Consider the following 18,115-nt stretch of genomic DNA (forward strand, 5'->3'; position numbering starts at 1 on the left):
ATATGATCTTTTATGTCTTATTTTCTATCCCTTTCTTAATGATTCCCAACATTATGTTTGCTTTCTTGACTGCTGCTTCACATTGAGTGGATGTTTTCAGAGAACTATCCACGATGACTCCAAGATCTCTTTCTTGAGTGGTAACAGCTAATTTAAACCCCATCATTATACATGTACAGCTGGGATTATGTTTTCAAATGTGCATTACTTTGCATTTATCAACACTGAATTTCATCTGCCATTTTGTTGCCCAGTCACCCAGTTTTGCAGCTCTTCGCCCTCTGCCTGGGACTTAACTATCTTGAGCAATTTTGTATCATTTGCAAATTTTGCCACCTCACTGTTTACCCTTTTTCCAGATCCTTTATGCCTATGTTGAATAGGACTGGGCCCAGTACAGATCCCTGGGGGACACCACTATTTACCTCTCTCCATTCTGAAAACTGACCATTTATTCCTACCCTTTGTTTCCCTTTTTTTTTTTTTTTTTTTTTTTTTAAACAAGTTACCAATCCATGAGAGGACCATCCTTCTTATTCCAAGATGGCTTACTTTGCTTAAGAGCCTTTGGTGAGGGACCTTGTAAAAGGCTTTCTGAAAATCTAAGTACATTATATCCACTGGATCCCCCTTGTCCACATGGTTGTTGACCCCCTCAAAGAATTCTAGTACATTGGTGAGACATGATTTCCCTTTACAAAAACCATGTTGACTCTTTCCCAACAAATTCTATGACAATTTTGTTCTTTACTATAGTTTCAGCCAGTTTGCCCAGTACTGAAGTCAGGCTTACTGGTCTGTAATTGTCGGGATCACCTCTGGAGCCCTTTTTAAAAATTGGTGTCACATTAGCTATCCTCCAGTCATTTGGTACTGCAGCTGATTTAAATAATCTTTCCTTTCTGTATGTTCCAGTGTTAAATCTTGAAGAAACATGACATACCTGGTAATTTTCCACTAATTGCTAATTCATCAAATTCATTTGGAAACTTCATGCCTTCTATTATTCTACCTCCTGCTGTTAAAATGTCATAAAGAAGCAAGCCAAATGAATACACATCAGCTTGCTGATTGTAAATAACGTTTCCTCTGGCAACCTCTGGTGCTCGAAATCCTGGAAATAAAATGATTCATTAATAGCTATGACTCATGCCAGGCTGATGCCATGCCTGTCCTTTAAGAATAAATACCTCTTGATGAAAAATGCCACAGGAAGTTAAAAAAAAATTACATACTATTTTGGAATTGGCAGCAGTCCCTATGCTGAAAATCATAGAAGAAATGAGCAAATGGAAGGTTAGTGTAAAAGAAGTACTGTATCTGTAAATCAGTTAATAAGCTTTTATGCTATTAGTCTAACCATTAAAAGAGCTTTATTATTTAATAGTGAAAAGGAAGGGCACGTCCTGCAATCCTAACTCAGGGCCTGATACTGCACTATGGGAGTCATGCCCTCATGTTCATGGCAATGGGCCCAATTCTCATTTACTCTAAGGCTACTTTTTCATGGCTCTAGCAGTGCAAAAGGGCCTTCAAATGGGTGTAAATAAGATCCAATTAAAGTCAACAGGAGCTGCAGGTGTTCAGCACCTCTGAAAAATCAGAACCCTAAAGCGCATATTACTGACCACTAAAACCCAACCATGTTTAGAATATTGTTTTAATAAACTAATAAGAATAAAAATATTCAAACTGAACATATCTGTACAACAGAAAAAATAATTAAGATCAGTTAATGTAATTTAACTTACATTCTTTTTAACAGTCTATTACACTGCCAACATTGTGTAAAAGGCCCTTTAGTGTAAAAGGGAACAGGCCCAGGATATATAAAACTGTTTTAATCAGTTATAACATGGTGAGAACCACAGCAATGCAGACTGTCCCTTAATTGTATACTTCTTATGGTGGAATTCCAAAATACTGTCTTATTCTTTTTAACAAAACAAAAAATACAACAAAGCATTTTTTGCCATACCTGGTGTGCCTTCTGAAGTTTTTATCCCCATTCTGCAGCAATATTGAGCAATGCCATAATCAGCAATCTTTGCAATGACTGCTGAATTGGGATATAATGTAAAGAGTAGCACATTATGAGGCTTTAAATCACGATAAATAATCATTGAGGAATGCAGATACCTGTTAACAAAAAAATACTTAGGTGAAAGCATTTAAAATCCGAATCTATCTATTTACACTGACTGCATCAATAATACTACAGTACGTCATGCTATTAATTTTAATGATTCTGACATCAAAAGGAAAAAAGTTTACTAATATGATATCAGATTGCTGGATTATGGTTTTGGAATTATCCCAACATATCAGTTGTTGGCACATGAACAACTTGGTATTATAGTTCAAGACACCTCACTTAGAGTGACACCGCCAATTAAACAAAAAATAAACAGTTTCACCTACACCTGCCCCTGAGCTTCCCTGCCAGATTTTGTAATTTTAAAATCGTATTTCCCTAGCCATTATGAAGACATTCACAGATTTTCAGGTTAAAAAGAATGGGACAAATTAAAGTTCCAGATTTCTGGCTTTTTCTCTATTCACGTGAATCCCACTTGTGAATAGAAAAAACAAAAAAAAACACAAGAGAAAAGACAGTGAATAGACCAAATGTAAAAGTATTGTCTGCTTGTGAGTGGTTTTACGGTTCCTGGCCCTATAGGTGAGGTGGCACTTCATGCTTTCTGCCTTTATTCATTCGTTTCCTTAAAAACCAACAAAACAAATAACCTAGACTACATTTAAAAAAAAAAAAGTACAGAATTCTCTCTCTTAAAAATGTATGATAGCCTCGCCCTACAGTTGACTGAGATCTTGAAAGGATAAGCTAGTAAACGTCATCAGATGCCCAAATAAGTAATAGTAGCAGATGCCCTTGACAGAATGTTCTTCTTGTAGCCCATGTCAACGAATCCCTTATAGAAAACTGCTATAGAATTGAATAGAAATTATAACCCTTCTATAGAGTTTTTAGAATGAGCTTACATAATTTATTAGAAGCGTATTGAATTGTATACACTGCTTGACAGAACTGTATCCTCTATTCAATTAATCAAATATAAAAAGATAGAACTTCTTTGACTAAGCGAATACACCCCATTGAGAGTCAAGGATGGGAAAAGAGAAAGCTTTCCTACTTTCAGACTGTCAATACTTTTCTGTGCCAAAATTAGCATTTCAAGAATATTTACCTTAAGCCATCTGCTACATGTAAAGCTATCCTGTGCTGAAGTGTTTTAGTTAAGCTTGAACTATCTTGCTGAAGCAAACGATCCAGAGAACCCTTAGGGGCTAATTCCATTACCAACATCCGGGGACAGATTGCAGCAGCCAGCAAAGACACTAAGCTAGGGTGATGGAGATGACAAAGCACTGCAAGCTCCTGTAAATTGTAAAAAACAAGTGAAATACTGCATGTATTATATTTATAGTTCTGGGGTGAACTGGGTTTGTTTCAACAATATTAACTACTAAAAGGCAGAAAATTCAGAATTAAGGCAGAGACTGTGCTTAATTATTATTAAACCCTTCACTATTGTAGTTTTACTAGTGCAGCACTATAAAAAGAGGCAACATTTCTTACTTGTCGTAAGAGTCTGAGGGAAGTATGTTTATTAAAAATCTTTACAGCTACTTCTTCTCCACCATATGATGCGCGGTACACAGATCCAAACCCACCGTCACCTTTTCAAAAAGAAATGGAAGGGTATATAAAAAAATAAAAGAACATCTATCTTTTCTCAAATTGACTGGGCCTGACTCTAAAAAGCACAGAGCACCAACAGTTTTAGCTTAAACTAGTGAGAGTAGTGTGCGCTCAGGGCCCTAACATACATATTATTGGCAGTTAAAAAACCCCCCCTATAATCCATAAGTATCGCTTAGCAGCAGAACAGACAAATCAAATAGAAAAAAACCTCAATAAAATGTTTTCAGTATGTTTTATAATTTAGCCCGACAGCTTAATTTACATAAATGTTACACTTTTAATATCCTTGCCACATATTAGGTATATAGGAGGGACTAAAAATTAATATTCACCCAACAGAAATTCAGGCGCCTGGTCAAACTCCAATTCATCATTGTTCAACATGATATTTCTAGGCAAATCAGCCAATATCAGGTCAGGAGCAATCTGGGCTATTGGAATGGTAAAACTTGGTTGATCTGGATTTACTAAGAGATCACCTAAGTAAGAAAAAAATGAGAGATGCAGTTGAAAAGCAGATAAAATAGCATATTCACCACACTACACTGAATGAAGTGTACATCTATCCGTCTCTATTTATGTATACAACTAATGCACTTCATACGAACTTTGCATATGTGTACTAACTAGTGACACTGAATATACTTCTCCAGTTTATACACATTTCCTGCATGTGTACAGGATAGGCTCTACAGTTTTCGCCGCCCCAAGCAGCGCACCTAATTGCCGCCGCGGATGGTGGGGGCAGTTCCTGTGCCCTTAGGGCGACAGGCGCGTTTCCGGGACGGCAGCAATTCGGCGGCAGCTTCTATGTTTACTTGAAGCCGCCGCGGACAGCTAAATATAGAAGCTGCTGCCGAATTGCCGCCACTGCGGAAACGCACGTGCTGCCCTAAGGGCACATGGACTGCCCCCGCCATCCACGGCAGCAATTCGACACGCTGCTGGGGGCAAAATAACAGGGACTGCCGCCCCTTGAAGATTGCCGCCCCAAGCACCAGCTTGGAATGCTGGTGCCTGGAGCCGGCCCTGCATGTGTAAATAATTCCAAACCATGGTTTAGTGGCATACACAGTGGTCAACATTAAAAACTAGCCTTTATCAACGGTTGCCATAAAGCATTAAGCTAACTGAGATACCACATTTTTTCCTCTATACCTAGAATAGGAAACAACTCTAGTAACTATGTGGTACCTGTTGGCTAATATTGCCTTTTTAATTGTGGCCACTGTTCAGGATCCAAACAACAGGACTAATGGCCACTGCAGTACTAACATGAGTCAGAATTAATCACATGAATAAGGGTTGCTGGAACAGGTCCTGCCGATGAGTGGTAGGCGAGTGTCTCTTTCAACCCTCCCACTCTGTACACCAGTGCAGGGGCAGCACAATCTGGCCCATACTGTATTGTAATACAATGGCATTAGGACAAAAAAGTTGTGGTTGTTGAACCACATTATGATGACGATATTGTTTATTTTAATCAAGTGTTCTTAAATAATGTGAGGTGTCTAAATGCTATGGCAGTGGGCATCATGTACAGTAACTCTTCACTTAACATTGTCCAGTTACCGTTGTTACATTGCTGATCAATTAGAGACCATGCTTGTTGCGCAGTGCTCCCTTCTAATGTTGTTTGGCAGTCACCTGCTTTGTCCTCTGCTTGCAGAAAGAGCAGCCCGTTGGAGATAGCTAGTGGGGGTTTGGAACCAGGGTGGCTCGACAACCCTCCCCATAACCTCCCTGCTCCCCTATGTTTTCCCTGTGCAGCAGCCGCCCAGCAGGCTATCAATTGCTGGGCAGTTCAGCTGTTCCTCCCCCCATTGCCCTGTGCTGCTCCTGCCTCTGCCTTGGAGCTATGCCTGGGAGCCTCCTGCTTGCTGTGCGGGGAGGGGGGGTGGGCGGGGGGAGAGGGAGAAGAGAGGTGCTAATGTCAGAGTGTCCCCCTTCCCCCCCCACTCCTGCCCCCTATTTCTATTCTACGGGGGGGGGGGGAGGACATGACAGGGTCTGGAGAGAGGGAGCTTGCTGGCAGCAGCTGCTGTCTCAACTTGCTGATCTACTTAAAAAAGCAGTGTACTTAGAGCAGGGTCAGCGTACTTAAAAGGGGCAATGCACGTCTCTCTCTCACACACGGTGTGTCTCTCTGTATCTCTGCGCCATGCTGTCTCCCTCACTCCATTTGTGCTGCCTTATGGAGTATGAGGCTACATTAACAACGTGTTAATCCTGGAGGGCTCAGCCGAGTGCTAGTTCATCATTTAGCAGCAAGGCATTCCCTGGGAAATATCCTATCCTCTTCCATCCTCTGACTTCACCATCTCAACCAAATTTCATACTAATCATTGCTGTGTACAATATTAAACTGTCTGCTTAAAACTTATACTCTGTGTGTGTGTGTGTCTGTGTGTATGTATGTACATGTATTTTGTCTGGTGAAAAAAATTTCCCTGGAACCTAACCGCCCCTATTTGCATTAATTCTTATGGGGAAATTGGATTCGCTTAACATCGTTTTGCTTAAAGTAGCATTTTTCAGGAACACAACTAAAACATTAAGCGAGGAGTTACTGTATAAAAACTTATTTATACGGGTACTCTAATTAGCTTAATTAAAACATTATATACCTTCTTCAGCTTTTTTAAGTAAATCATCAAGTAATATTTTTTGGTGTTTTTTGCCATCCTCAAAGCTACACAAAGCCCATTTCTTCAACAGTGTTTCCCCTTCTCCACATACATCTATATCCAGTAAACCTGGAAACCATTCTTCCACAAGAGAATCAATGTGATCCACAACTTGCCCCAAAAGGACACAACCTGTAAAAAGCCAAAAAAATGTAATTAGAACCACAGTCTCATATCTGCGATTATAAAAACAAACTGCATGTTCTGAAAGGAGCAAGCAAAATGAACAAATGCACCAAGTTTAACTCAAACAGCAGATACAAGAACATATTTAGGAATAATTTAACCTTTTCTGCAAGAAGGAGCTGTAATTTTCAAAAAACTGTCTGGATTGCTATCAAATACTGCTGATTCCACTAGACAGTAAGCTTCAGGAGACCAGTTCAGGTAAATGCCTTGTCTCCAATACATTCTATTAGGACGAAGAGCTCGTTCTAGGAAAAACAAAGTTAGTCAAAGTCAGACCTTTAATATGAACTCTATAAATTGGGCTGAACATTCCAAAAATACAAATCTAAGCATGTACTTGTGGTTTTACATATTTACACAACACAAACAACCAATGCATCTTTGCATGCAACTGTGCATCACCATAAGCATGTACTTGTGGTTTTACATATTTACACAACACAAACAACCAATGCATCTTTGCATGCAACTGTGCATCACCAGAAAAGCTGAACATACTAATCACATTTCTGACCACTCCAACAATACATATACAAGAATACTAAATATTGACTCAGCTCATGGACTAGTTGGTAAATGTAGGTAAAGTACAGATCTTGAAGTGCTGGCACACTGGACTCAAATATAAAGTTTCTTAAGCAATAAATAAAATCATTTGGTGTCTTCCATTTTCTCCCTAGTGGACACATCTACATTACATACGCACCATAGCCTGATGAGACTGGAATGGCGTGCCCAGGAGAGATCGGTTGCCAGAATAGCAGAGATGTATTAAGTCAAATTTGAAGGGCATTACCAAAGATACATTTATGTGAACTGTCTAGCTGCCGCTAATGCTCGTATGTTAAAAAAAAAAAAAAAAAAAATTAAAAAGCCCAGTGAACTGGCTTAATTAAGAAGGGGGGGGGAGGGGGAGTAGGCCCTTTGTATGGACTGAGAGAGTTTTAAAAATAGCTCTGATAAAAATAGAGTCTGCAGAATTTTTTTAGAAGGAGGGAAGAGATGGGCACCAGCAAATGTGTAAGGGCAATGAATTTCATGCCCCAGGAGCCAACACAACAAAACTGGTTGTCAATGGTAGAATTCCTAGAAGGAGATGGGTGTCAGAGTGCAGGTATCTCCCAAGATGAGGCTCAGAGGATGTGTTCAATATAGCCAGGTTTTTCCCCATTAAGGGCAGAATTCTGTCATACAGCCATAGCTCTGTATCGGGTGCCATGTGGAGGCCCACTACCCTAGCAGGAAATCCAAGAGGCACCATGTCTAAGCAGGCATAATGTTTTTTAAAGATGAGGGGGGTCTCCAGGGAAGACCAGCAACTGCATTACCCCTAGGGTGACCAGACAGGAAGTGTGAAAAATCGGGACAGGGATGGGGGGTAATAGAAGCCTATATAAGAGAGAAACCTCAAAATTGGGACTGTCCCTATAAAATCGGGACATCTGGTCACCCTAATTACCCCTGGTGTAGCATCTATTCCCGCTGGGTGATGTGGAGTAGGAGGCGACAACAACTCCACTTCCTCCCTGCTTTTTCCTACCCTTTTTGCAGAAAGCAATCCCAACAGTGCTTAAGGGCAAAGATTTCCTCTGTGTCTGTCCTATGTGCGTGTGTGTGCGCACACATGGTGGTGCTGGGGAGAGATGGGCAGAAGAGAGCAAGAGCCTGCTTTCATTCTCCCTTTCTCACTCACACTGAGGGTAGGCACAGTGATCCTAAGAGTTTTTAAGTTATAAGTAAGGGCCACTATTTTATCTTCTTACACTTGTCAAATGGCCAGAGATGAGCCCAAAACAAAAACATAAAACACAAAATTTCAGGAAAGTGATAGGAATTAGCATTTGAATCTATAGATTTGAACTCAACTCTGTGGCTACTAGGTGTTCAAGGTAAACATACACATTGATAGGTTTGAAGTTAAATGTCAGTACCTCTTCCTGAGAGCATGTAAGACGACACTTCAAGCAACCTGTTGATCAGTCTGGACCAGAATCCCATGGGAAAGTACGGCATCTCATACAGCCGAACAATGATTTCTGAGTTTTCACAGTGGGGAAGCTCTATCACAGGTCTGTGATCAGACAAACTGAAAAAAACAGGAACATTATTTTTCAGTATTTCATCATTTACTACTTCCAGAATTACTAATTACATAGACTAAAATGAGAATTATTGTACAGCTGATTATTTGTTAGATATATTGATGAATGAATGTCAGAAATGAATGCATCCCCAAATCACGTAAGCAGGGGGCAGATTACTGGGGGTTATCTGTACTAGTGTGTGTGTTATTTTTCATGTTTATAGACATTTTCTGCTCAATTTACACTGCATGCATTCCCAGTGATTTCAGGGAGCTCTCCAAGGATATAAGCATGTGAAAATATTGACGTAAATATAATGCTTATCTTGCACTTATATAACATCACCCATCCAATGACTTTGAGGAGTTTCAGAGGGATTAATCAATTAATCCACACAACACTCCATCCTTTAAGGAAGGTAAGGGTTAGTATCTACATTGCACTGATGTAAAAGCGGAGGCAGGGAGGCACGATGGACTTCATCTCAGCAAGGAGGGAAATAGGATTCTAGGATGGAGGCTCGCCGACCTCATCAAGAGGGCTTTAAACTAGAAAGTTGGGGGAGATGGTTGGGAAATGTTCGGGAGATCTCCACGCCAGAACATAACCTGGAGAGGGAAGTAAACAAAGTGAGCGGGGATACCCTTGCGGCCCCAAGATTTGATCCAAGGAGGAATAGTGGAGTAGAAACCAGAGTAACGGGTGATGCTGGTGGCAGACAGTTTGTGCACGACGGGGGAAAGAATGTCACTGACGCCAAACGCCGAAAATTAAAAGGTTTGTACACTAACGCGAGGAGCCTAGGTAACAAGATGGAGGAACTGGAGTTACTCGTGCAGGAAGTGAAGCCGGATATTATAGGGATTACCGAAACCTGGTGGAATAGTACTCATGACTGGAGCACGGGTATTGAAGGCTATGTGCTGTTCAGAAAAGACAGGAAGAAAGGCAAAGGTGGGGGAGTAGCCTTGTACATCAATGATGAAATTAAATGTAGCGAAATAAGATGCGATGGAATGGATAAGACGGAGTCCGTCTGGGCAAAAATCACGCTGGGTAAAAAAGCAACTAGAGCTTCCCCTGAGATAGTGCTTGGGGTGTGCTACAGACCGCCGGGATCGGATTGGGATATGGATAGAGACCTCTTTAATGTCTTTAATGAAGTAAACACAAAGGGGAAATGTGTGATTATGGGGGACTTCAACTTCCCGGATATAGACTGGAGGACGAGTACTTGCACGAATAATAGGGGTCAGATTTTTCTGGATGTGATTGCGGATGGATTTCTTCATCAAGTAGTTGAAGCACCTACTAGAGGGGATGCCATTCTAGACTTGGTGTTGGTGAGCAGTGAGGACCTCGTAGAAGAAATGGTGGTAGGGGACAACCTTGGTTCGAGTGATCATGAGCTGATTCAGTTCAAACTAGATGGAAGGATAAACAAATGTAGATCTGCGATTAGGGTTTTTGACTTCTCGAGGGCTAACTTTAAAGAGTTAAGGAAATTAGTTAGGGAAGTGGATTGGACGGAGGAATTAGTGGATTTAAATGTGGAGGAGGCCTGGAATTACTTTAAGTCACAGCTGCGGAGACTGTCGGAAGCCTGCATCCCGAGAAAGGGGAAAAGAACCATGGGCAGGAGTTGCAGGCCAAACTGGATGAGCAAGCAACTCAGAGAGGGGATTAGACAAAAGCAGAAGCTTACAGGGAGTGGAAGGAAGGCAGGATCAGTAAAGAAAGCTACCTTGCTGAGGTCAGAACATGTAGGGATAAAGTGAGGAAGGCTAAAAGCCGCATTGAACTGGAACTTGCAAAGGGAATCAAAACCAATAGTAAAAGGTTCTACAGCCACATAAATAAGAAGAAAACAAAGAAAGAAGAAGTGGGGCCGCTATACACTGAGGATGGAATGGAGGTTAAGGATAACCTAGGCATGGCCCAACATCTAAACAAGTACTTTGCCTCGGTTTTTAATAAGACTAGTGAGGAACCTTGCGATGATGGAGGGATGATAAACGGGAATGTGGATGTGGAAGTGGATATTACTGCAACTGAGGTAGAGGCCGTACTTGAACAGCTTGATGGGTCGAAGTCGGAGGGCCCGGACAATCTCCACCCGAGGATATTAAAGGAACTGGCACGTGAAATTGCGAGCCCGTTAGCGAGAATTTTTAAGCGATCGATAATCTCGGGTGTTGTGCCGTATGACTGGAGGATTGCTAATGTAGTTCCTATTTTTAAGAAAGGGAAAAAGAGTGATCCGGGTAATTATAGGCCTGTTAGCTTGACGTCTGTAGTATGTAAGGTCTTGGAAAAAATTTTAAGGGAGAAAGTAGTTAAGGACATAGAGGTCAATGGTAATTGGGACGAACTGCAACACGGATTTACTAAAGGTAGATCGTGCCAAACCAATCTGATCTCCTTCTTTGAGAAGGTGACGGATTACTTAGATAAAGGAAATGCGGTAGATATAATTTACCTAGATTTCAGTAAGGCGTTCGACACGGTTCCGCACGGGGAGCTGTTAGTTAAATTGGAAAAGCTGGGAGTGAATATGAAAGTTGTAAGGTGGATAAGGAACTGGTTAAAGGGCAGACTCCAGAGGGTCGTATTGAAAGGTGAACTGTCGGACTGGAAGGAGGTCACCAGTGGAGTCCCTCAAGGATCGGTCTTGGGACCGATCTTATTTAACCTTTTTATTACTGACCTTGGCACAAAGAGCGGGAATGTGCTAATAAAGTTCGCGGATGACACGAAGCTGGGGGGTATTGCTAACACGGAGAAGGACAGGGATGCTATTCAAGAAGATCTGAACCACCTTGTAAACTGGAGTAATAGAAATAGGATGAAATACAATAGTGAAAAGTGCAAGGTCATGCATTTAGGAATTAATAATAAGAATTTTGGATATACGTTGGGGGAGCATCAGTTGGAAGCGACGGAGGAAGAGAAGGACCTTGGGGTACTGGTTGATAGCAGGATGACTATGAGTCGCCAATGTGATACGGCTGTTAAAAAAGCAAACGCGATTTTGGGATGCATCAGGCGGGGTATTTCCTGCAAGGATAAGGAGGTGTTAGTACCGTTGTATACGGCGTTGGTGAGACCCCATCTGGAATACTGTGTGCAGTTCTGGTGTCCCATGTTCAAGAAGGATGAATTCAAACTGGAACAGGTTCAGAGACGGGCTACGAGGATGATCCGAGGAATGGAAAAACTGCCTTATGAAAGGAGACTCAAAGAGCTTGGCTTGTTTAGCCTGGCCAAAAGAAGGCTGAGGGGGGATATGCTCGCCCTATATAAATATATCAAGGGGGTTAACGTTAGGGAGGGAGAGGAATTATTTAAGTTTAGTACTAATGTAGCCACGAGGACGAATGGGTATAAACTGGATATTAGGAAGTTTAGACTTGAAATTAGACGAAGGTTTCTGACCATTAGGGGAGTGAAGTTCTGGAATAGCCTTCCGAGGGAAGTAGTAGGGGCAAAAGACTTTCCTGGCTTTAAGACAAAGCTTGATAAGTATATGGAGGGGATGTTATGATAGGATCGTCAATTTGGGCAATTGATCTTGAATTACCACCAGACAGGTCTGCTCAATGGTCTGCGGGGAGATGTTGCATGCGATGGGTACTGAGTTGCTGCGGAGAACTCCTTCTTGGGTGCTGGCTGCTGACTCTTGCCCACATGCTCAGGGTTTAGCTGATCGCCATATTTGGGGTCGGGAAGGAATTTTCCTCCAGGGCGGATTGGCAGGTGCCCTGGAGGTTTTTCGCCTTCCCCTGCAGCGTGGGGCACGGGTCGCTTGCTGGTGGTGTCTCTGCAGCTTGAGGTCTTCAAACCATTTTTGAGGATTTCAATAACTCGGTCCTGGGATAGGGGTTGTATAAAATTGGATGGGTGGGGTTCTGTGGCCTGCCTTGTGCAGGAGGTCAGACTAGATGATCAGATTGGTCCCTTCTGACCTATGAGTCTATGAGTCTATGAGTCTATGTGACCTGTCAGTTCATACAAAAAGAGGGTGTCAACACTGGCCTTACTACTCATAACTCCAAATTTCCAGTATTATGGTTAAACCATCAGACGATTCAAAGGCATAATGCCTCCAGGCATCACTGCTTGGGCAGTGCAACTCCTCCCTATTGTGGCCCTGACTTAAACCAAACAGTTTATAAATACTAATGTTTATGACTTATATTGAAATGAATATCTGTATATACTGGTGCTGTCTGAATGATTTGATCATTAGTCATACGGGATATTTTGCTATTGAGGTCTCATTGTAAAAGAAATTGTATTCTCACAAAATATTTTGCCTTTTATATGTGCCATTTTTCGTTGTGCTAATAGGATACAACCAGGGCCCTACCAAATTCACAGTCTATTTTGCTCAATTTCATGGTCATAGGCTTTTAAAAATCAAATTTCATTATTTCAGCTATTTAAATCTGAAATTTCATGTTGTTGTAATATTAGGGGTCCTGACCCAAAAAGGAGTTGGGGTGGGGGTTGCAAGGTTATTGTAGAGGGGGTTGCGATACTGTTACCCTTACTTCTGTGCTGCTGCTGACAGCGGAGCTGCCTTCAGAGCTGAGCAGCTGGAGACCGATGGCTGCTGGCCAGAAGCCCATCTCTGACGGCAGATCTGCTGCAACCAGCAGTGCAGAAATAAGCATGGCATGGTATGCCCATCCTTACTTCTGTGCTGCTGCTTGCAGAGCTGTGCCCTCACTCAGCAGCCGCCACTCTCTGGGCACCCAGCTCTGAAGGCAGCAGCAAAGAAGTAAAGGAGGCATGGTATGGTATTGCCACTCTCTTTTGCGCTACTGCTGGCAGGATGCTGCCTTCAGAGCTGGCCACCTGGCTAACAGCCGCCACTCTGTGGCCAGCTCTGAAGGCAGCACAGAAGTAAGGATGGCAATACCGAGACCCCCCTGCAACTCCCTATTGGGTCAGGACCCCCAATTTCAGAAATGCTGGTGTCCCCCTGTGAAATCTGTATAGTTTTAAGGTAAAAGCGCACACACACACACACACACAAAACAAAAAAACCCCAAAAAACAGATTTCATGGAGGGAGACCAGATTTCACGGTTCGTGATGTGTTTTTCATGGACGTGAATTTGATAGGGCCCTAGATATAACTTTGTTTACTACAAGATCATTTTAACTTTTATGAGAAGAAATGTAGTAGTATACAAATCTAGCATAATAAAATCATAGAAGATTAGGGTTGAAAGGGACATCAGAAGGTCATCTAGTCCAACCCCCTGCTCAAAGCAGGACCAATCCCCAGACAGATTTTTACCCCAGTTCCCTAAATGGCCCCCTCAAGGATTGAACTCACAGCCCTGGGTTTAGCAGGCCAGTTCTCAAACCACTGAGCTATCCCTCCCCCAAAGTCTTGCTCACCGGGGAAATTGCTTTGATATCGAACAGCTAGAAATGCCATTACAGCCTAGAATATCAGAGTTTTTTATCTTAGTATATTTCCATGGCACATTTGTGGTTCTCTCTCTTTTTTACCTGCTTGGAACAAGTAGTTGATCTTCTCCTAATGGCAATGCAATTTGGAACTTTTCCAGAAGCTTAAAGTACTGTGACATGTAGATCCTAGGAAATCTGCTCGTCTTTAAAAGGAATTTTTCCACATCTGAACGCATTATAATTCCTTTGGGGTATTTAGAAAAGCCTTCCACCTTCACTGTCAAAATCTTTTTAAAAAATAAAATAATTTCAACTCTGCAGTCATAATTGGATTGCATTTTTCTGACAAAAATAGTTTTCTGCAATATATTACCAGTATTTACAAAAATTAATAATCCTATTTATAGTAAAACTCAGCATTTCAGCAATGACAGCCATCTGAGCACAAGCTAACAGTTCTGAATAGTATATCCCATGATACTATTTAGCTACCTCTCCATTCAGTGTAGTGTAGTAGTGTACTTTACTGGCTCCTCGTACCACATATCATATGGGAGATTATTCCACATGTTAATTAGTGAAGAACAAATCTTCAAAGATTGGGAAGTCTGAATAAACATCTAAAAGTTTGGAAGCTTTTCCAAACTAACCAAACCAATGGTGGATTCTTTCCAGATAGACCCTCCTATCAGTCCTTTTGCCCCTCACCTGTCTCAATATACAGGTCAGTACAACCCATCCCCTCTTCTTCCTTTGACAGCAGGGTCCAATTACCCTTCTTCTCCACCATTCCAGGTTACTGTTGTTGCTTTTTGCCAGAACTCCAGCCTTTAACAGTTTGTTGCAGAATTATGCTGCCTCTCACCTGGGATCTCCATTTCCTTTTACACATGTTCTGGGACCTAACTGACTGTGAGCACTATCAGACACCAGAGAGTAAGAGAACTGAGAATGGAGGCACTGGGGTACACTTGAACTCTAGAATGCATATTTAAAAGGCAGCAGGAGGAGTCATGCGGGCCAAATTGGGGAGCTGTGAAAGGGAGTGGGTCATGAAACTGGGAAGAAATAGAGCAAAATGAGGCTAGGTCAGCTACAGTAGTTGGGGATGGAGGAAAGAGTTGAATAAAGGGATACAAAAAAATATAATAAGAAGCTAACCTGTGCCATGATTTTACACAGCCATTTAGGGTCCACAAAATACAGATCTGTTAGCTGAAGTGCTGGGTCTTGAAAATGTAGCAGTACGCCTATATAAATAATATTGCAATTAGAATAATATCACACAACACCCATATGAAACAAAAGAAAAGAAGGACGTTGCTTTTAGACAATTCTGGGCTGCCTATTTCCCGCTTTTCTGATTAGGGGCATATTAAATGGTAGATACCAAACTTAAGAATAACTCAAGGTAACAGTATCAGAGTGCAGTTATGACATGGTCATCTTTTCCATTATTTCCTGGTGCTGTATTTATAGTCATAATCTGACCAACTCCTTTCAAATATCTAATATGCTCAATGTGAATGCTCAGTGTTGATTATTATTTTAGTCTAAGTATCCTCAATTATATAGTCTGCATCGTACTGAGATACTGTGTTATCTATGTTGTATAACTGCTGTCCCAGTCACAGGTTATCCTAGTGATCTTATTTTTCCTTTTGAATCCTCTTCTCTGTTCTACAGGTTTATTACTTTCAAATAAAGTTAAGGGACATAAGTTGTTAGCAGATTAATCCTTCACACATGATCTTTCCCTTAGGTTACAAAATTTTAAGGTAACAAAATGAAATCATAAATAAGAATAACAGCACCTAGAGGATAATAAGGTGATAAGTAATAGCCAACATGTAATGTCAAGAACAAATCATTTCAGACCAAACTAATTTCCTTCGACAGGGGAAGCGGCAGAAGTCATATATCTTGATTTTAGTAAGGTTTTTGACAGAGTCCCACATGACATTCTCATAAACAAACTAGGGAAATGTGGTCTAGATGAAATTATTATAAGGTGGCTGCATAACTGGTTGAAAATCCATACTCAAAGAATAAGAAACTGTAACCTTCCTTTCTATAACTGTTGGTCTTTGAGATGAGTTGCACATGTCCATTCCACTGCAGGTGTATGTGTACCTCATGCACAGATGTTGCAGACTTTTTTCCCCTTAGCAGTACCTGTTGAGGTTGCTCAAGCACCCCTCTTGCTGGGCACCACCACGTGCTGGTATAAGAGGGTGGAGCAGCCCTTGGCCCTTTGTACCAGATGCACTTCAACAGACAGGAAGGTGGGTGGGTCATGGAATGGACAAGTGCCACACATCTTGAAGAACAACAGTTACGGAAAGGCAGATAACAGGTTTTTCTTCTTCGAGTGCTTGCGCATGTCAATTCCACTGTAGGTAACTCTCACACAAACAGCTATGTAGGTGGGTTGCGCGTCTATCTGAACAATGATTGCAGAATCACTGTCCGAAACTGGCATCATCTTTGGACTGAGGGGTAGTGATGTAATGAAAAGTGAAGGTGTGGACTGAAGACCAATCACTGCTTTACTCATGTCGATAATTGGTACTAGAGCCAGGAAAGCTGCAGAAGTTGGTTATGCTCTAGTAGAGTGCACCAGCATGCTAGTTGGTGAGATCATGTTAGTCAGTTGGTAGCCTAAACGGATGCAGGAAGAGATCCAGGAGGAGATCCTCTGGGAGGAGACTGGATTGCTCTTAACACTGTCGGCAACCGCGACAAAAACCTGTGTAGAATGCCGGAATGATTTAGTATGCTCTAGGTTGAAAGCTAACCCTCTTCTCACATCCAGTGAGTGAAACCTTTCTCGTTGCTTATGGTGATGGGGTTTTAGAAAAAATGTGGACAAACTAGGTTAATGTGAAAATTAGAAACTAGTTTTGTAAGGATTTTGGGTGCAGCTGGAGATAAACCTTAATCCTTATAAAAATTGTATAAGGGGGTTCTGACACCAAAGCTCTCAACTCATCAACCCATCTTGCTGAGTTGATCACTACTAAAAAGGCCACCTTCACATACAGATAATGGAAGGAGCAAGGTGTGAGTGGTTCAAAGGGAGATCCCATTACAGTTGCTAGGACTAAGTCGAGATAGCAAGGAGGGACAGGGTCCCAAACTCTGGAGTACAATCTGGCCAGGACTTTCAGGAATCGAGCAACAATGGGGTTGGGAAGAGAGGGGCCTGTTATCCATCTGTATACGGAAAGCTGAGATAGCGGCCAAATGCAACCTTCCTAATAGTCAGGTTCTGTTTTAGATCAGAATATAGTCCACAACAACATTCAGGGGTGCTTGCCAAGGAGACATGCCTTTCCCACAAAGCCAACTGGAGAAGTGCTTCCACTTAGCCAGGTGGTCCTAGTTGAGTGTTTTCTACTATTTAAAAGTACATTTTGGACATTCTGTGAGCAGGACCTTTCAAAGGGCATCAGCCATGAAGCATCCACGCTATGAGATAGAGAGCTTGGAGGCTGGAGTGGAGAACATGACCATGGTCTCAGGAAATTATATCTGGATCCAACAGGAGGGATAGAGGAAGCTCTATCAAGCATATCAGTCGGACTGAGTACCAGTATTGACTTACAGCGCCAGCATGTCTCTATAAGAATAAGATGAGCATGGTCCCTTTTTATTTTGGATAGGATTCTGTGGAGCAAAGGAATCGGAGGGAAGGTGTATAGAAGGTAATTCTCCCTGGACAAGAGAAAGGCATCTATTAGGGAGCATGGGCTGGGACCTCCCTCCCTCCCTGCAGGAACAGAACTGATGACATTTTCTGTTGGCCCATGTCCCAAAAAGGTCCACTTGGGGAATCCCCCAGAGCTGGAAGATGGATCTGGCTATGTCTGGGCATAATGACCACTTGTGTTGATCAGTCAACCTGTTTTGTTTCCCCAGAAGGTAAGTAGCTTTGACTTGAGGAGGCTAAACAGAAGTCCCAGAGATTAATTGTTTCCTGGCAGAGTTGGTTTGACCATG

At 41.9% G+C, this 18,115-nt stretch overlaps 1 protein-coding gene across 3 annotated transcripts in view; it reads right to left on the reverse strand.

Annotated features, from left to right (window-relative positions):
* LRRK2 (leucine rich repeat kinase 2) overlaps positions 1-18,115 on the reverse strand; it is a 119,140-nt gene that overhangs the window by 16,186 nt on the left and 84,839 nt on the right. For all 3 annotated transcript variants that reach the window (XM_050935997.1, XM_050935996.1, XM_050935995.1), the window contains exons 33-42: positions 15,275-15,363; positions 14,213-14,400; positions 8,535-8,689; positions 6,702-6,848; positions 6,355-6,546; positions 4,060-4,206; positions 3,602-3,702; positions 3,210-3,400; positions 1,979-2,139; positions 944-1,114 (exon numbers count right to left, since the gene is read on the reverse strand). In XM_050935997.1, coding sequence (XP_050791954.1) covers positions 944-1,114; positions 1,979-2,139; positions 3,210-3,400; positions 3,602-3,702; positions 4,060-4,206; positions 6,355-6,546; positions 6,702-6,848; positions 8,535-8,689; positions 14,213-14,400; positions 15,275-15,363 — 1,542 coding nt within the window. The remainder of the gene's footprint in view (positions 1-943; positions 1,115-1,978; positions 2,140-3,209; positions 3,401-3,601; positions 3,703-4,059; positions 4,207-6,354; positions 6,547-6,701; positions 6,849-8,534; positions 8,690-14,212; positions 14,401-15,274; positions 15,364-18,115) is intronic.

This window comes from Gopherus flavomarginatus, chromosome 1 (genome assembly GCF_025201925.1).
Source record: "Gopherus flavomarginatus isolate rGopFla2 chromosome 1, rGopFla2.mat.asm, whole genome shotgun sequence".
Lineage (NCBI taxonomy): Eukaryota > Metazoa > Chordata > Testudines > Testudinidae > Gopherus > Gopherus flavomarginatus.